A 20,426-nucleotide genomic window follows, 5' to 3' on the forward strand; every position below is an offset into this window, starting at 1 on the left:
TGTTTAGTATGTGTCCAGCTGGGTACAATGGTAAAATTGGGTTTCTGGCTCTGCAAAATATAGACCCAGACCCTGAACCATTACGTTTCAGTCAAGGTTCTGCTACCTATAAGGGTCTCTCTGAGTGACAGCTGCCTCTTCTGTAGACATCTGAGCTGTCTTTCTTTGGTTTCTATAGAAATAGGCATTAAAACTATATATAAATTTCATGACATGTATATGGCACTTTTTTAAAGATCTTTAAAATGGGACAGTAGGACAATAAATGCATGAGTTCTGAAGTTCAGTGAACTCCCAGGTTCCTTTCTAGCTCCAGGAATCATGATTCAATCAGATTCCTTTCAGTATCCACCGTTACCCACCCCCACTGTTATTTGAAAGAAATACATGGGAAGAAATAGATTTAAAGTATTATGTAAAAGCTGAAATGTTTATTTAACTGGAAGGAAAATTTACTACCGGAACTCAAAGTTCAAATTTAATTTCTTTTTGGCTGTTTTGGTGAATAATAAGTAAACATTTCAGCTCAAGTAAATTTGGCTCAGAATGCTCTTTTCTTCAGGTAAATGTAATATCATGAATTATTAATATCATGATAGAGTTAATATTTTAATTTGGTAGAATAACCAGAAATCTCTGTGGTTAATATGTTTTTATGTTTCATTTAATGAAGATTAGAAGAGGAGTCATGTCAGAAGAAACAGTAAGGGAATCACAGTTTTCCTTGAAGACCACAGCACTAAGAGCGTTTGATCGCCCTCTGTCTTGGTACTATTCTCTTTCCCAGGTAAAAAAAAAAATAATGAAACTAACATGAAGTTGAATAATAAGTTTACTGCTCCGAGCATATTTTGCTTACAGTGTTTAAAATTTGATTGACATTTTAAAAGATTGAGTCAAAATATTTGTTAAAGTAGTTTACAACTTAACTTTGTTTTGTGTTTTTGTTGTTGTATCAAATTCATAACTCTTAAAAGGGATTGTATTTTATATATTTTTTTTATTTAAATTCTTTATTGTTGAAAGTGTTATATATGTCTCCTTTTCCCCCCATTGACCTGTCCCTCCCACCCCCGAGCACATGCCCTCATCCCCCAACTGTCTGTGTCCATTGGTTATCCTATCTAATAAAAGGGTTACCACCATTTGTCCACCATCCAGAGCTGAGGGGTCAGTGCTGACATGTACACATAAGGAACTACTGGACATTGAAATTGGGTCTCAAAAGAACTGTTGGTCCAGAAAGAAACTCACTACAGACTGATCCATCTGCCTGTCAACATAACTATTATTGCTCGTCTCACATTCAGTTCTCATAAGTATATATCTAGTGACATATGATCTCGCTCATCTAGGGGAAATGATGAACAACATAGACTGAGGAACAAGAACAGAACCAGAAGCAAGGAGGCATCGATGGGACTATCGGGCCTCAGAGGGAGGATAGGGGAGGGTGGGGAGAGGGGGAGAGTTCAACCAAAGGACTTGTGTGCATGCATATGAGCCTATCCAACGGTTAAGTTCAACAGGGGGTTGGGGCATGCGTGGGGATCGGGGGGATGGGAATGGGGGGATGAGGACAAATATGTGACACCTTAATCAATAAAGAAATTAAAAAAAAAATACCACTTTTTAAATAGGTAACAACTTTAAACATTGAACTTTAAAACTCACAGAGACATTTGAGATATCATTTATACTTCTTTGGAATGTAGGGAATTTTATTTGCTAGTTATCTTAGCAGGTATCCCCTCATTTCTTGATGTGAAAACATTCAAATAAAATTTATGTGCACTAATAAAAAATAAATAAAAGAGTAATATGCAAATCGACCATACCTCCGCTACATCCACAAGCCACGCCCACCACCCAATCAGGAGCGAGTATGCAAATTAACCCAACCAAGATGGCTGTGGCCATGGAGCGAGTAGGAGGCTTGGGTTTCTCCGGTAATGGAGGAAGCCATGCTTTCCGCACATCCTGCCCGGCCTAGGCCTCCACTTAAGGCTACAAAGTTTCAATTATAGAAGATAAATAAATCCCAGATACCAGGGCCTCCGCTTGGGTTGCCGGGGGGCGTGGCTGGCCTGCACACCACCACAGGCCCCTCGCCTAGGCCGCTCCATGCCCCAAGGGAACCCCCACCCTGATCCGGGACACCCTTCAGGGAAAACCAGCTGGCCTCCACCTGTGCACCAGGCCTCTATCCTAATAAAAAAGTAATATGCAAATTGACCATCACTCCAACACACAAGATTGCTGCCCCCATGTGGTCAAAGATGGCTGCCCCCATGTGGACACAAGATGGCCAGCAGGGGAGGGCAGTTGGGAGGGACCAGGCCTGCAAAGGAGGGCAGTTGTGGGCGATCAGGCCAGCAGAGGAGGGCAGTTGGGAGGGACCAGGCCTGCAAGGGAGGGCATTTGGGGGCAATCAAGCCTGCAAGGGAGGGTAGTTAGGGGTGACCAGGCCAGCAGAGGAGGGAAATTGGGGGCGACCGGGCCTGTAGGGAAGGGCAGTTGGGGGGGGGACCCAGGCCTGCAGGGGAGGGCAAGTTGGGGTGACCAGGCCTGCAGGGGAGGGCAGTTAGGGGCAATCGGGCTGGCAGGGGAGTGGTTAGGAGGTGATCAGGCTGGCAGGCAGAAGCGGTTAGGGGCAATCAGGAAGGCAGGCAGGCGAGCAGTTGGGAGCCAGCAGTCCTAGATTGTGAGAGGGATGTCCGACAGCCCGTTTAGGCCCGATCCCACCGGGATCGGGCCTAAATGGGCAGTCGGACATCCCTGAGGGGTCCCAGATTGGAGAGGGTGCAGGCTGGGCTGAGGGACACCCCCTCCCCCCCCCCCCCGTGCATGAATTTCATGCACCGGGCCTCTAGTGCTTATATAACCATGCATACAAGTCCTTTGGTTGATCTCTTATCCCCCTCACCAACTCCTCTCCTTCCCTCTGAGGTTTGATGCTTCTATGTCTCTGTACCTATTTTTGTTCATCAGTTTATGTTGTTCATTATATTCCACAAATGAGTGAGATCATGCGATACTTATCTTTCTCTGACTGGCTTATTTCGCTTAGCATAATGCTTTCCAGGTCCATCCATGCGAATGGTAAGAGTTGGTTTTTTTTTTTTTTTTTTTATAGCAGCATAATATTCCATTGTGTAGATGTACCACAGTTTTTTATCCACTCATCTGCTATGGGGCAATTAGGCTGTTTCCAAATCTTAGCAATTGTAAACTGTGCTGCTATGAACATAGGGGTGCATATATCCTTTCTGATTGGTATTTCTAGTTTCTTGGGATATATTCCTAAGAGTGGGATCATTAGGTCAAATGGGAGTTCCATTTTTAGTTTTTTGAGGAAACTCCATACTGTTCTCCACAGTGGCTGCACCAGTCTGCATTCCCACCAGCAGTACATGAGGGTTCCCTTTTCTCCACATCCTCATTAGCACTTGTCTTTGTTGATTTGTTGATGATAGCCATTCTGACAGGTGTGAGATGGTACCTCATTGTTGTTTTGATTTGCATCTCTCAGATGATTAGTGACTTGAGCATTTTTTCATGTCTCTGGGCCTTCTGTATGTCCACTTTCGAAAAGTGTCTATTTAGGTCCTTTGCCCATTTTTTGATTGGATTATTATCTTCCTTTTGTTAAGTTGTATGAGTTCCCTGTAAATTTTGGAGATTAAAGCCTTATTGGATGTAACATTTGCAAATATGTTCTCCCATGCAGTGGGCTCTCTTGTTGTTTTGTTGATGGTTTCTTTTACTGTGCAGAAGCTTTTTATTTTGATTTAGTCCCATTTCTTTTTTTTCTCTTTAGTTTAATTTGTCCTAGGAGCTGTATTGGTAAAGATACTGCTGCGAGATATGTCTGATATATATATATATATATATATATATATATATATATATATATATGTATATGTATATTTTATATTTTATTGATTTTATTACAGAGAGTAAGAGAGAGGGATAGAGAGTTAGAAACATCAATGATAGAGAAACATCGATCAGCTGCCTCTTGCACACCCCCTACTGGGGATGTGCCCGCAACCAAGGTACATACCCTTGACCGGAATCGAACCTGTGACCTTTCAGTCCACAGGCTGACGCTCTATCCACTGAGCCAAACCGATTTCGGCTGTCTGATATTTTGCTGCCTGTGGATTCTTCTAAGACTTTTATGGTTTCCCGTCTTATGTTTAAGTCTTTTATCCATTTTGAGTTTATTTTTGTGTATAGTGTAAGTTGGTGGTCTAGTTTCCTTTTTTTTCATGTATCTGTCCGATTTTCCCAAAACCATTTATTGAAGAGACTGTTTTGACTCCATTGTATGCTCTTACCTCCTTTGTCAGATATTAATTGAGCACAATGGCTTGGGTCAATTTTAGGATTCTCTGTTCAGTTCCTTTGGTCTGTTTGTCTGTTCTTTTGCCAGTACGAGGCATTTTTGCGAAAAGTGGCTTTGTAATATAGCCTGATATCTGCTATTGTGATCCCTCCAACTTTGTTCTTCTTTCTCAGGTTGCTGTGGCTATTCAGGGTCTTCTTTTATTTTATATAAAAACTTTTAAAATATATTTTTATTGATTTCAGAGAGAAAGGGAGAGGGAGAGAGAGATAGAAACATCAATGATGAAAAAGAATCATTGATCAGCTGCCTCCTGCATGTCCCTCCACCCCTCACCCCCCACCCCCCATCCCCGGATTGGGGATCGAGCCCACAACCCAGGCATAAGCCCTTGACCAGAATCGAACCTGGGACTCTTCAGTCTGTAGGCCAACGCTCTACCACTGAGCCAAACCAGCTAGGGCTGTTCCATATCAATTTTTGGAGCGTTTATTCTAGGTCTGTGAAATATGCCATTATTTTCATAGAGATTGCATTGAATCTATGGATTGCTTTGGGTAGTATGGACATTTTAATGATGTTGATTCTACCAGTCCATGAACACGGTATATTCTTCCACTTGTTTATATCTTCCTCTATCTCTTTTTTCAACATCCTGTAATTTTCCGAGTACAGGTCTTTTATCTCCTTAAGTTTATTCCTAGGTATCTTAATTTTTTTGGTGCAATGGTAAATGGGATTGTGTTTTTAGTTTCTCTTTCTGTAAGTTCATTATCCTATATAATAAAGAGCTGATATGCTAATTAGACTGAACAGCAGGATGACTATCTGGATGACCTTCCCGACGAAGCCGGGACTGCGAGGGCTGAGGCAGCTGGGGCTGCGAGGACCGAGCCCCTTGCACGTATTTCGTGCATTGGGCCTCTAGTTGGTATATAAAAAAGCCACAGATTTCCGAGTGTTAACTTTGTATCCTGCTACGTTGCCGAATTCATTTATTAAGTCTAGTAGTTTTTTGATGGAGTCTTTAGGGTTTTCTATGTACAACATCATGTCATCTGCAAATAATGACAGTTTTACTACTTCTTTTCTAATTTGGATGCCTTTTATTTCTTCTTCTTGTCTGATCAGTATGGCTAGCACTTCCAATACTATGTCGTACAGGAGTGATGAAAATGGGTATCCCTGTCTTGTTCCTGTTCTTAGGTGAAATGGTTTTAATATTTGCCCACTGAGTATGATGTTGGCTATAGGTTTGTCGTATAAGGCTTTTATTATGTTTATTCCCACTTTGCTGAGAGTTTTTATCAAAAAAGGTTGTTGGATTTTGTCAAATGCTTTTTCTGCATCAATTGATATGATCATGTAGTTTTTGTCTTTGAATTTGTTTATGTGATGTATCACATTTATTGATTTGCAAATATTGTACCAGCCTTGCATCCCCAGAATAAATCTCACTTGGTCATGGCGTATAATCTTAATGTATTGTTGGATGCACTTAGCTAATATTTTGTTGAGGATTTTAGCATCTATGTTCATCAGGGATATTGGCCTGTAATTCCCTTTCTTTGTAGTATCTTTTTCTGGTTTTGGGATTAGGGTAATGCGGGCTTCATAGAAAGAGCTTAAAATTCCTTCCTCTTGTATTTATTGGAATAGTCTGAGGAGGATCAGTAGTAATTCTTCTTTGAATGTTTGGTAAAACTTTCCTGTAAAGCCATCAGGACCAGGCTTTTGTTTGCTGGAAGTTTTTTGATTACTGCTTCAATTTCGTCGGTAGTAATCAGCCTATTCAGGTTTTCTGATTCTTCCTGATTGAGTTTTGGAAGATTGTATTTTTCTAGGAATGTGTCCATTTCATCTAGGTTGACCTGGGATTGCATTACTTTAAAAAAAATCCTCCTACCTATTCCTGGCTGGGTGGCTCAGTTGGTCGGAGCGTGATCCTGTACACCAAAAAATTTGCAGATTTGATTCCCTTTCAGGGCACATAACCTAGGTTTCAGGTTTGTCTCCAGTTGGAGTATGGGAGACCACCGATCGATGTTTCTCTCTCTCTCTCTCTCAAAAATCAATAAACATATCCTTGGGTGAGGATTAAAAAAATTGTTTTTCTACCATAAGTGAATTTACACAGTCCATTACAATTATTTTCAGTGAATTATTATTCAAATTGATGTTTTTACTATTGTAATCTTTTTTTAAAATTTATTTGTTGACTTGAGAGAGAGAGAGAGAGAGAGAGAGAGAGAGAGAGAGAGAGAGGTGTTTTTCCCCCTCCACTTATTTATGCATTCATTGGTTGATTCTTGTGTGTGCCCAGATCAGGGATGAAACCCCAAACCTTGGTGTATCGGGATGACTCTCTAACCAACTGAGCTATTGTGGTAAAATGTACATAGTGCAAAACTTACCATTTTGACCATTTTTAAATGTGCAGTTCAGTAGCATTAGGGTATATTCATTGTTGTACAACCAGTCTCCAGAACTTTTATCTTCTAAAACTGAAGCTCTACAGCCATTAAACTGCAACTCTATATTCCTCTCCCCGCCAGCCCCTGAAACCACCACTCCTACTTTCTGTTTCTAAGAATTTGACTACTCTAAGTATCTTATAAGTGGAATTATACAGTATTTGTCTTTTTGTGACTGGCTTACTTTACCTAGCATAATGTCCTCAGGGTTCATTCACATTCAGGTCTGTGTCAGAATCTTCTTCTTTTTCCAGGTTGAATAACATTTGATTGTATGTATACACCACATTTTGTTTATTTATTCGTCTTATTGCTGGACACTTGGGTTGCTTCCATCTTTTGGCTATTCTGAATAATATTGCTATGTGCATGGCTGTACAGATACCTATTTTTTGATATCCCTCCTATCAATTCTTTTGGGTATATACCTAGAAATGAAATTGCTGAATCATATGGTAATTCTATTTTTAATTTTTGGAGGAACGACCATACTCTCTTCCATAATAGCAGCACTGTTTTTCATTTCTACCAGCAACACAAAAAACTTCCAGTTTCTTATAACATCCTTGCTAACATTTGTTATTTTTCTGTTTTTTGGATAGTAGCCACCATAATGGGTGTGAATTGGTATCTTATGGTATTCCCCCCCCCCCCCCGCCCCAAATATTGATTTTTTGACACCAGAGAAAGAGGAAGGGCAAGAGAGAGAGATACAAAGGGAAACATTGATCTGAGATACAAAGGGAAACATTGATCTGCTGCTCCACCCATGTATGCATTCATTGGTTGATTTCTGTATGTGCTTTGATGGGGATCAAACTCAAAACTGGGTATCTGGTCATTGTGGTTTTGATTTGCATTTCTCTAGTGACTAGTGACGTTGAGCATCTTTTCATGTGTTTATTATCCATGGCAACAGTGTTTTTATTCTTAATATTTGCTTCTAATTCAATTTGTACTTTTATTGTATTAAATAAAAATATACAGATAGAAAGTAGCAGTTAGTTCACTAAACTTGCACTGTTTTATCAAATCCAAGATGATCATTTCTCACATTTCTAAAACCTGCTTGCATCTTAAAATAAAGTTTCTTAGATTGATGGAACATACAAAGTGTAATTTTATATATCTAGGAAAGGATGTTTCACAGATAAGACGTATGAGAATAATTATGAGTGTAGTAGTTACTGCTTAGTGTTCACTATGTTTAAGACATTTTTTAGGTCTTTTATATATATAACTAGAGACCCGTTTCACGAAGATTTGTGCAATAGGCCTTTCTTCACCTGGCTGCCGGCACCGGTTTTCCTCCGGCACCCGGGACCCAGGCCTTCGCTCTGGCCATCGCCTTCTGCCTTCACTCCAGGCGGAGTCTTCACAGGCTTTGCTGACTCCGGCCCGTGTCTGCAGGCTTCACTCCGGCTGGAGTCTTCGCTTCGCTCCAGCCAGAGTGCTGCTCCTGTAGCTCCCTCCGCCTCCTACTCTCCCCCTCATAGCAGACATCCTGCCCTGCCCGGCTGCTCTGCGCCGCCAGCTTTGTCCTGCTAATTTGCATATTCCTTCCTGATTGGCTGGTGGGCGTCACGGAGGTACAGTCAATTTGCATGTTTCTCTTTTATTAGTGTAGATGTCTCTAATCCTCAAAATCACCCTGGAATTTAGATATCATCTTCATTTTGTAGATCTGGAAGCTTCAAGAGCTTAATTAGCTTGTTTAAAATTGCATATATAATATAGGATTTGAAGTTGTATCTCTTTGACCCCGAAACCTATGAACATTTTGAAGGTTTTTAAAAAATATTTTTAATTGAATTTTAGAGAGAGGGGAAGAGAAAAGGAAAGAGAGAGAAACATTGATATGAGAGTTGATCAGCTGCCTCCTGCATGCCCCCACTCCCCACTTGCAATTGAGCCCGCAACCCCAGCATGAGGCCCAACTGGGAAGTGAACCAGCAACCTTTCTGTACATGGGACGATGCCCAACCAACTGAGCTACACTGGTCAGGGTGAAGTTTTATTTTTTTTTTAACATTGGTAAATTACTTTCCAGATTGGTATACCAATCTACAATCTTACTAGTTAGTAATATTTGACAATGCCTATTTATTTGCAGCCTAGAAATTAAAAAAAAAATTTATTAGCATTTTATATTTCTTTTTTATGAATTATTTTTGTATCCTTTGCCATACTGGTTTTATTATACCACCTGCTTTTCAATCCTGGAAATACATTTATGAGGCTAGGACTATTGTCCAATTTGTTTCATGGAATATTTAAAAAGTAATATAAAGAATTGTTGCAGATATATTTACTCTCAGTCATGGTACTTAGTATCCAAAACTCATTCCATTGTATAGAATGCACTAAGTGTGTCAGAAACTGTAGCCGATGGACCCAGTCAGGGCTACCATCTATTTTTGTAAGTAAAGTTTTATTGGTACACAGCCATGCTCATTTGTTAATGTTTTATCTGTGTTTGCTTTTGCATTAACAGCAGAGTTAAGTAGTTGCAGTAGAGATCATATGTTCCACAAGCCTAAAATATTTACTATCTGACATTTATCAAAAAGTTTGTTGACCCCTGTATTAAGAGAGCAGACTATAATTTGAATACCAAGAAAGGACCAGGAAAAAAGGTCAGTCTTGTTTGGACAGTTTAGAGTATTAGAATTGGACTATTTATGAAAAAGAAATTTTTTTGTTCATTAGTTCAGCCTCCAAAAATTGACAATCCATGTTGGGTGTAATTCAGTTATATAATTAACTAGAGGCCTGGTGCCTGGATTCATGCACTGGTGGGATCCCTTGGCCTGGCCTGTGGGAATCGGGCCAAAAACCATGCATATAAGATCTTTGGTTAATCTCTTCCTGCCTTCCCCGCCTCCCTCCTGACATTCATCAGTCTGTTCCATGTTTCCATGCCTGTGCGTTGAGCGTCTGCCCCCTGGCGGTCAGTGCACATCATAGCTACCGGTCAAATGGTCAAACGGTCAGACATTTAGCATATTAGCCTTTTATATATATAGATTATAATAATGTAATATCATTTTATTATATAACATAATAATAGTGAGATATGTCATTGTGACTGAAGTAATTTCAACACATGATACATAACCTGCATGGATTTAAACACATCTTGTCTGATGCATTTTGATTCATGTTCGAACACTGGAATTGTGTGATTGAGTAACTTTGGCAAGTTACTTAACCTCTTTAAAGAAATTTTTATCTACAGTGTCCAGCACACAGTTAAAGATGAGTGAGAATCTCAATAAATATTCACTCCTATTTTATTTCCCTGTTTTATTTATTTAAGGAATAATACATTTTCCAAGTATTTTTCTTTTTAAAAAAAATATATTGATTTTTTTACATAGAGGAAGGGAGAGGGATAGAGAGTTAGAAACATTGATGAGAGAGAAACATCGATTCAACTGCCTCCTGCACACTCCCTACTGGGGATGTGACCGCAACCGAGGTACATGCCCTTGACCGGATTCAAACCTGGGACCCTTCAGTCCGCAAGCCGATGCTCTATCTACTGAGCCAAACCAGTTATTTTTGTTTCATTTAATGAATACATACTCTAAACAAAATACTTAAGTCTCTTTAGCTTCTGCAGTTTTCTTAAGGGTCATTTTGGTATATTACAATGTATCATGTTAATACAAACAAACTCTATTTTTCCGTTGGAAAAGGGTAAGTAGTTTAGCTGATTGTCCAAAATCAGAGTGGAGTGAGAGAGACTAGGAATTAACTAAACACTTAAAAATAAAAATCTGTCTAAATGCAGTGTGGTATTCTGAATTGGTCCTGGAATAGAAAAGAACAATAGTAGGAAAACTGGTGAAAGTAGAATAGGGCTATAGCTCTTTCTTTTTTAAATTGATGAGAGAGAGAGAGAGAGAGAGAGAGAGAGAGAGAGAGAGAGAGAGAGAGAGAGAGAGAGAGAGAGAGATTCACTGCTCCACCACTCCACCCATCGATGCATTCATTGGTTGCGTCTTGTATGTGCCCTGATTGGGGATTGAACTGGAATCCTTGTTTTATCAGGACAACACTCTAACCAACTGAGCTACCTGGCCTGGGCAAGGTCTATAGTTAATAATAATGTGCTAATGTTAATTTTTTAGTTTTGACAAGAGTACTATGGTTATATAAGTTATTAATATCAGAGATGTGGGAACTTTTTGAGCGATGTGGGAACTTTCTCTACTATCTTTGCAACTTTTCTGTAAATATAAAGTTATTCCAAAATAAGATGTTTGTTACACTAAAATATTAAGAGCTCACATTTTTTTGAATGTCTGCTTGTGTCAGATATTATTTTATATGTGTCATCTCCTTTTATAACAACCGTATGAGGAAGATATTAATATCCCCATTTTCCAGAGTTTGCAGTTAGCATGTGACTTGTGGTATGTTCCAGTTGTCAGAGAGATTTATTCAAAGTAAATGTATTAAGCATCACTGTGTTTAAGTCAAGCTCCAAAGTGTTGAGCAAGATCTAGATGTAGTCCCGGCACTGAGAGTTAACTTAGAACCCTCCCACAAACAAACAAACAAACAACAAAAACAAAAAAGGAAGTAGAAAGAAAAGGTGTGTGGTAAGTACTGCGTTGGACTTAAAGGAATACATCAATTTAATTTTAATGAGAAGTTTATGCTGTGTAAAGTGAAACAAGGTTATTGGAGCCGAAGACTTGTATGTAACCAAATAACTATTCTGTTTCCAGAGAACATTAGATGAGGGAGGAAAACTTGACAAGAACATTAAACAGTGGCATCAGGTTATGGCGGGGGGAGGATTGTGCAATATGAGCACAAGGAACAGGGTCTTATTCCTTTCTTTTTATTCTCAGCGTGTGGCCCATAAGTTGATGTTCAATGCATGTTGAATGAATAGGACACATGTCTAGTTTGCATTTTGCCTGGAGGTAAGGAAATGAGATGCTGTATTTCCAGTGTTTCAGGCAATGGTATAGAAGTATTTGACTTTTCCTGTGAGGGGAAAAAGTAACAAATGAAAAGCGATAGGCAGAAGTAATATTAGAGACTTTCAAATCTTGTGTTGTCTAGATTACTTAGGATAAACATCTTTCCCTGGGAAATTTGCCTTATTTTTGTCATGGAAAGGTTTCTTTTTTTCATGAGATTAGGATTGTAAACTTTAATGGGAATTTTATGTAAAAATAATATATAACATATAAATAGAATTTTGATTTTACACCCAGCCAGCATGGCTCAGTGGTTGAGTGTCGACCTATGAACCAGGAGGTCACGGTTCGATTCCCAGTTGGGGCACATGCCCAGACTACGAGCTCGATCCCCAGTGTGGGGTGTGCAGGAGGCAGCCTATCAATGCTTCTCTCTCATCATTGATGTTTCTATCTCTCTCTTCCTCTTCTTCCCTCTCTAAAAGTGTTCCACTATCATCAGGACTGATTCTACTAACATGACAAAAACTAGCCTCCTTATCTGTCTTACACACAATTTCACTTATTAATCTAAACCTCCTAATTATATCCTTATTATCAATTGCAATTGGAGGTTGAGGAAGATTAAATCAAACACAGTTACGTAAAATTACGGCTTATTCATCTGTTGCTCATATAGGATAAATAATTTCTATCTTAATTTATAATCCAACCATAACATTATTAAACCTATTTATCTATAATCTAATAACTACTACATTCATACTATCCATAATAATCAACCATAACAACCTCCTTATTCCACATATGAAACAAGATACCACTAATTACCACATTTACTGAAGAAATTATAAACTGGCTTCATATACTTAAAGAAAGGCTCTCACTACAAGAGCCCCAGCGTTTGCTGCATGGGAAGCAGTGGAAAGGTACTAGTCCTCCCCCCATCTTTTTTTTTTTTTTTTTTTAAGTTTTGTTGTTTTTTTACTTTAGAAGTAGGATATTCTTTTTTTAAAATATATTTTTATTGATTTCAGAGAGGAAGGGAAAGGGAGAGAGAGAGAAACATCAATGATGAGAGAGAATAATTGATCGGCTGCCTCCCACATGCCTCCCACTGGGGATCGATCCCGCAACCCAGGCATATGCCCCTGACTGGAATCAAACCCGATAGCCTTCATTCCACAGGCTGATGCTCTACCCACTGAGCCAAGCCGGCTAGGGCTCTTTTTAAAAATATATTTTTACTAGAGACCTGGTGCACGAAATTTGTGCATGGGGGGGGGGTCCCCTCAGCCCAGTCTGCACCCTCTCCAATCTGGGACCCCTTGAGGGATGTCTGACTGCCGGTTTAGGCCCGATCCTCGGGATCGGGCCTAAACCGGCAGTCGGAAATCCCTCTCACAATCCTGGACCACTAGCTCCTAATCACTCACCTGCCTGCCTGCCTGGTTGCCTCTTACTGCCCCCCTGCCGGCCTGGTTGCCCCTAACTGCCCCACTTGATGGCCTGGTCACCCCTCACTGCCCCCCTTGCCAGCCTAACCGCTCCCAACTGCCCCCCCTGACTGCCTGATCACTCCCAACTGCACCCACCCCCGCTGGCCTGGTTGCCTCTTAATGTCCCCCCTGCCGGCTTGGTTGCCCCCAACTGCCCTCCTCTGCTGGCCTGGTCACCCTAACTGGCCACCCCCCCCCCCCCCCGCCGGCCTGGTTACCTCTCACGGCCCCCCCGCTGGCCTGGTTGCCCCACTCAACCTGCTTGTTCAGTCGTTTGGTCGTCCCTCACTAACCCCCCTGCCAGCCTGGTCGCCCCATGCAGCCTGCTGTTCAGTCATTTGATCGTCCCTCACTAACCCCCCTGCCGGCCTGGTTGTAGACAGCCATCTTGTGAGGGCATGAGGATCAATTTGCATATTACCTCTTTATTATATAGGATTGGATAGGCAGTGGAAAGGTACTAGTCCTTTCCCCAACTTTTTTTTTTTAAGTTTTGTTGTTTTTTTACTTTAGAAGTAGGATATTCTTTTTTTAAAATATATTTTTATTGATTTCAGAGAGGAAGGGAAAGGGAGAGAGAGATAGAAACATCAATGATGAGAGAGAATCATTGATCGGGTGCCTCCTGCACGCCTCCCACTGGGGATCAATCCCGCAACCCAGGCATATGCCCCTGACCGGAATCATACCCGAGAGCCTTCATTCCACAGGCTGATGCTCTACCCACTGAGCCAAACCGGCTAGGGCTCTTTTTAAAAATATATTTTTACTAGAGACCTGGTGCACGAAATGCCTTCCATTGGGAGAGGGAGAGAGAAATGGAAACATCAATGGTGAGAGAGAATCATTGATTGGTGAGAGAGAATCACTGCCTCCTCCACACTCCCTACTGGGGATGGAGCCTGCAATCTGGGCATGTGCCCTGCCCAGGAATCGAGAATCGAACCGTGACCTCCTGGTTCATAGGTTGATGCTCAACCACTGAACCGCGCCAGCCAGGGCAAGATTTGTATTTTCTGTATTCCCAGTGCTTCCTGATCAATGGAAGGCATTCCCTAAATGCTTATGGAATATAATTAGTACAATTAGATTTTATTTTAATTTTTATAGCACAGTCCTAGTACATTGTAAGATGCTGAGAATTTGTTGATTAATTCACAAATCAAATGGCTTATTCAGATGCTTTTAGAAATTGAGTTAATGTATGTTTGTCTAAATTTCTGGATGGTTAAAAAATTCGGTTCATTGAGAAGGTTTGATTTAATCATTCCAATAATGAAAAATCTTGCTATCATTCAGGCGGAATATTTAGTTGCATGAATTAATTCTTAGTTATTCAACAAATATTAATGAGGTTGAATTATGTTATGCTCCTCTTGATTCCTTGGGTAATATTACTTACCTGAGAACTTCAGAGCAGTGGGTAAAAAATTACTACATTTCCTTTTTTCTGGTGGGAGGGTTGGCTCTAAAATTCAAATTGAGCTAACTGCATTGAATGAATAAATATTACCTGGGTAGTATTTAGTACTAGATTAGTTTAAGAATAATTTTAAATTTTATGTCTTTATTTTAAGTGAACAAATAAAAGATGTTTTTCTCAAGCTAACTGCATCTTTTTCAGATCAGGTTTTCACCGGTAGCTAAAAAGTTGATTGTGGTAACTGCAGTGACTGCCGTATCTGTAATTTTTCTGGCTCATCACTTTAAAAGAAGACGTGGGAAGAAGAAAGGAAAAACATTACCATGGGAACCAGAGCACCTCGTACTTGAATACACTAGAAGAGCAGCATCAGAAAAAGGTGTGTAGAAATAGCTAAATTAAGTCTACAAAGGAAATGTTTTATGTAAATCATAACTGAATGCAGTGATTTCAGTGGTTTAGTCTCCAAAATTTCCTTCCTTAATATTTAACTCACAAGTAATGCAGATTAATTTTAGACAAATTAGGAAATACACATGAGCAAATAGAAGAAATTAAAACCACTGGAAACTTTGCTCCCCGGAAATAACTACTGATAATATTTGGCATATGTCCATTTATATTTCCTTTTAAATATCATATTGAGAGAAAAACAACAACAAAAAAGAAAAACAAATAAAGATAATATTGAGACATAAAATTTTATACAGTAGTCTCCCCTATCCATGGTTTTGCTTTCTATAGTTTCAGTTACCTGCAGTCAACCATCAGAAAATATTAAATGGAAAATTCCAGAAATAAACAGTTCATAAGTTTTAAATTGTGTGCCGATCTGAGTAGTGTGATGAAATTGTATGCTGTCCTGCTTCATCTGGCCTGGGACAGAGTCATCCATTTGTCCCTCACATCACGCTATATATGCTACTGGCCTTTTAATCACCTGGTAGCCACATTTCACTTATCACATTGACTGTCAGGGTATCAGAATGCTTGTGTTCAAGTAACCCTTATTTTACTTAATAATGACCCCAAAGCACAAGAGTAATGATTTGACAATTTGCATGTGCCAAAGAGAAACCATAAAGTATGTGTGTATAGGGAAAAACACATACATATAAATATAGTTCAGTACTGTTCGTGTTTTAAGGCATCCACTGTGCATCTTGTACTGTATTATGTACAAGAAAATGATTTATATATTTTATTTATTTATTTATATTTTTATTGATATTCAGAGAGGGAGAGAAAGATAGAAACATCAGTGATGAAAGAGAATCGTTGATTGGCTGGCTCTTGCACACCCCCTACTGGGGAATCAAGCCCACAACTCAGGCATGTACCCTGACTAGGAATCTAACCGTGACCTCCTGGTTCATGAGTCGATGCTCAAGCAGCTGAGCCACCTGGCCAGGGGAGGTTCAGAGTTTTCAATATTTTTATATTAATTACATTAGATAATCAAATAGTGCCCTAATTAATTAGGTGAATGTTTTCTTCTTCATTTAAGAATCAGATTTTAGCAATATTAAAAACACTAGTAGCCCGTTTGCACGAAGATTCGTGCAATAGACCTTCATTCACCTGGCTGCCTGCACCAGTTTTCTGCCGGCACCGGGGACCCAGGCCTTGGCTGTGGCCACTGCCCTCTACCTTCTTTCAGGGTCCGGGCTTGGCCCTGGGCGGTGGCCTTGGGCTCAGCTGCACCCAGCGTCCCTGCGACCCGATTGCAGGAGCAGACCCCCAGGGCTCGGCCGCACCGCACCCCAGCCGGGTCCCTGCTCCGATCGCAGCAGGCACCCGGCTGGCGCCCAAGGCCCGGAAAGCCCCGGGCGGCTTTCCGGTCCTTGGGCTCGGCCGCACCGCACCCCAGCCGGGTCCCTGCTCCGATCGGAGCACGCACCCGGCTGGCACCCAAGGCCCGGAAAGCCCCGGGCGGCTTTCAGGTCCTTGGGCTCGGCCGCACCACACCCCAGCCGGGTCCCTACTCCGATCGCAGCTGGCGCCCAAGGCCCGGAAAGCCCCAGGCGGCTTTCCGGTCCGTGGGCTCGGCCGCACCGCACCCCAGCCGGGTCCCTGCTCCGATCGGAGCAAGCACCCGGCTGGCGCCCAAGGCCCGGAAAGCCCCGGGCGGCTTTCCGGTCCTTGGGCTCGGCCGCACTGCACCCCAGCCGGGTCCCTGTTCCGATCGCAGCAGGCACCCGGCTGGCGCCCAAGGCCGCTTTCCGGTCCTTGGGCTCGGCCGCACCACACCCCAGCCGGGTCCTTGCTCCGATCGGAGCTCGCACCCGGCTGGCGCCCAAGGCCCGGAAAGCCCCGGGCGGCTTTCCGGTCCTTGGGCTCCGCCGCACCGCACCCCAGCCGGGTCCCTGCACCGATCGGAGCACGCACCCGGCTGGCGCCCAAGGCCCGGAAAGCCCCGGGCGGCTTTCCGGTCCTTGGGCTCCGCCGCACCGCACCCCAGCCGGGTCCCTGCTCCGATCGCAGCAGGCACCCGGCTGGCGCCCAAGGCCCGGAAAGCCCCTGGCGGCTTTCCAGTCCTTGGGCTCCGCCGCACCGCACCCCAGCCGGGTCCCTGCTCCGATCAGAGCAAGCACCCGGCTGGCACCCAAGGCCCAGAAAGCCCCGGGCGGCTTTCCGGTCCTTGGGCTCGGCCGCACCGCACCCCAGCAGGGTCCCTGCCATCGGAGCAGGCGCCCGGAAAGCCACCGGCCCCAGCGTCCCTGTAATGGTTTCCTGGTGGGCGTGGTTGATGGGCGTGGCTTGGTTGGTGGGCGTGGCTTGGGCGTAGCGAAGGTGCGGTCAATTTGCATATTTGTCTATTATAAGGTAAGATTGTATAAAGATGTAGATTTTAATATTGGTGTACATTTAATAATTTATACAATTGAATGAAATGTTTTAAGATCAGCTTTGTGAATTAATATAACATAAACTTTGAAATTTTATCTGAAATTTATCATTGGACTTATGATACTTTTAATATTTATGTTTGTTTGGTAGGTTCAAGTTGTTCCAGTAGCAGACAGAATTTGACATTATCTTTAAGTTCTGTCAAAGACAAAGGATCTCAGTCTTGTAACTATGCTAATGGAGGACTTTTCAGTAAATACTCAGGTTCTGCACAGAGTTTGGCCTCTGTAAGTAAAGAAGAAAATTCATTATTCTTTTAAGTTTATCTATTGGTTTAAATGTTATACAATTATAGTAGCTCTTAATATGGAAAGAACCTTAAAAAAATCTGATTGAGCTTGTTGTCTTCAGGCAAATGAAATTATCCTTTTACTAACTATTTAGCCAGTTTGAGTAAGTGATGTGGTCCCATGGGATCCTATAAAAATGGTGGTGATATGGAAATGTTGCTTCAAAGCTACATGTTCTGCAAAAAGCTGGAAGATGCATCCAGACTTTGTACTAGCTCACAAAACTCACTTGATGAGTCTGCTTAGGTAAAAATGTTAGATTCATTGTAGCCAAGTATGGAGTTTCTCACCTCTGTCTTTGGAGTATTATTATAGTATTAGAGGCCCAGTGCATGAAATTTGTGCACTGGTGGGGAGGGTAGCGGGGTGGGCTGTCCCTCAGCCCGGTCTGCACACTCTTGCAGTCTGGGAGCCTTCAGGGGATGTCCGACTGACAGCTTAGGTCCGCTCCCCATGGGCAGCAGGCCTAAGCCAGCAGTCGGACATCCTTAGGGCTGCCGCGGAGGTGGGAGAGGCTCCCACCACCGCTGCTGCGCTCGCTAGCTGTGAGCCCTGTGGGAGCATACTGACCACCAGGGGTCAGCTCCTGCGTTGAGCTTCTGCCCCCTGCTGGTCAGTGCACACCATAGCGACTGGTCATTCCTCCGTTCTGTCGATTTGCACATTAGCCTTTTATTATATAGGATTGATTGACAAGTGAGGAATGAAGTTACTGTTTGTTTAAATCTAATATAGTTTAAAATTATTTTAAAAAATCAGTAGTATATGCATTTGTTAAATAAAGAAGCAAGAAATGTACAGTGAAAGATATGTTCCTGATCCTCTCAATCCCTCCCCCCGCCCTTGAGACAAACTGACATTTTCTTATGTATAATCTTTCAGGGAGTGCATGCCTCTACCATCATATATATTCATTTATTTATTTATTTTTTTGTATTGATTTCAGAGAAAGGAAGGGAGAGGGAGAGAAAGAGAGAAACATCGATTGGCTGTCTCTTGCACGCTTCTTACTGGGGATAGAGCCCGCAACTCTGACATGTGCCCTGATGGGGTATCAAACCTGTGACACCTCCTGGTGCATAGAATGATGCTCAACCAACTGAGCCACACCAGCTGGGCTCGTGTGTATTCATTTAAAAAAATAGTTTACAGGACACCATATTTTGTTCTGTACCTTCTATATTTTGTTAGAATATATAGCTGCCCCCCCCCTTTTTTTCAAGGTATTTTATTATTTTTCAGTGTTTTTTTTTATTTCAAGAAAAACGATTTTAAGTATAATAATGTTACATGCAATAAACCTTAATATTTCAAGAAAAACTATTTTAAATATGATAATATTACATGCAGTAAACACCGATTATTCAAGAAAAATGACCTTACATATAAAATTACATGCAATAAACAATATTTCAAGGATAAAAGGATTTTAAGTATAATAATACTACCAAAACTGTACTAACATAGTATGATATCACAAAAGTTGTAGGAAATATTAAAAATTGGCAAAAACAGGATTACTTTTATTATGTTCTAGAATATTTTTCCCCCCTCTGGCTCTATTTTTGTTTATGAGTTTATGTTGTTCATTATATTCCACAAATGAGTGAGATCGTATGATATTTATCTTTTTCCGACTTGCTTATTTCACTTAGCATAAAGTCTATTTTGTCGGATATGAGTATTGCTACTCCAGCTTTTTTTTCTTTCCCATTTGCATGAAAATTTTTTTTCCATCCCTTCACTTTCATCCTGTGTGTGTCTTTTGTTTTGAGGTGGGTCTCTTGTAGACAGCATATAGTTGGGTCATGTTTTTGTATCCACTCAGCTACCCTAAACTTTTTGATTGGAGCATTTAATCCATTTACATTTAGGGCTATTATTGAGAGGTACTTATTTATAGCCATCTTAATTGGCTATGGCTAGGTTTCTCTCTCTGTTTCTTCTTCTCAGCAATCCCTTACAGCAATCCTTTAGCATTTCTTATAATATTGGCTTGGTGGTGATGAACTCCTTTAGCCTGTTTTTGTCTGGGAAGCTCTTTATTTAACTGTCTATTTTGAATAATAGCCTTGCTGGATATAGTAATCTTGGTCTCAGATCCTTGCTTTCCATTACCTTGAGTACTTCATGCCATTCCCTTCTGGCCTGTAGAGTTTCTGATGAGAAGTCAGGTGTCAGCCTTATGGGAGCTCCTTTGTAGGTAACAGTTTTCTTTTCTCTTGCTGCCTTTAAGATTCTCTCTTTGTCTTTAATTTTTGGCATTTTAATTATGATGTGTCTGGGCGTGGGTCTGTTTGGGTTCTTCTTGTTTGGGGTTTTCTGTGCCTCCTGAACTTGTGTCTTTTTCCTTTACCAGGTTAGGGAAGTTTTCTACCATTATTTCTTCAAACACCTTCTCTATTCCTTTCTCCTTTTCTGCCTCTTCTGGCACACCTACTATTCTAATATTGTTATGTTTCACATTGTCCCACAGGTCCCTTAAGCTGTCCTCCTGTTTTTTAATTGTTTCTCTTCTTGGTTCTCTAATTTAGTGTTA

The 20,426-nt window shown here is 41.4% G+C and overlaps 1 protein-coding gene across 1 annotated transcript in view; it reads left to right on the forward strand.

The window, feature by feature from the left end:
- Nucleotides 1-667: 667 nt before the first annotated feature.
- MIGA1 (mitoguardin 1) overlaps nt 668-20,426 on the forward strand; it is an 88,115-nt gene continuing 68,356 nt past the window's right edge. The window contains exons 1-3 of the mRNA XM_054720739.1: nt 668-787; nt 14,889-15,066; nt 17,688-17,824. Coding sequence (XP_054576714.1) covers nt 668-787; nt 14,889-15,066; nt 17,688-17,824 — 435 coding nt within the window. The remainder of the gene's footprint in view (nt 788-14,888; nt 15,067-17,687; nt 17,825-20,426) is intronic.

This window comes from Eptesicus fuscus, chromosome 9 (assembly GCF_027574615.1).
Source record: "Eptesicus fuscus isolate TK198812 chromosome 9, DD_ASM_mEF_20220401, whole genome shotgun sequence".
In the NCBI taxonomy this organism is placed as follows: Eukaryota; Metazoa; Chordata; class Mammalia; order Chiroptera; family Vespertilionidae; genus Eptesicus; species Eptesicus fuscus.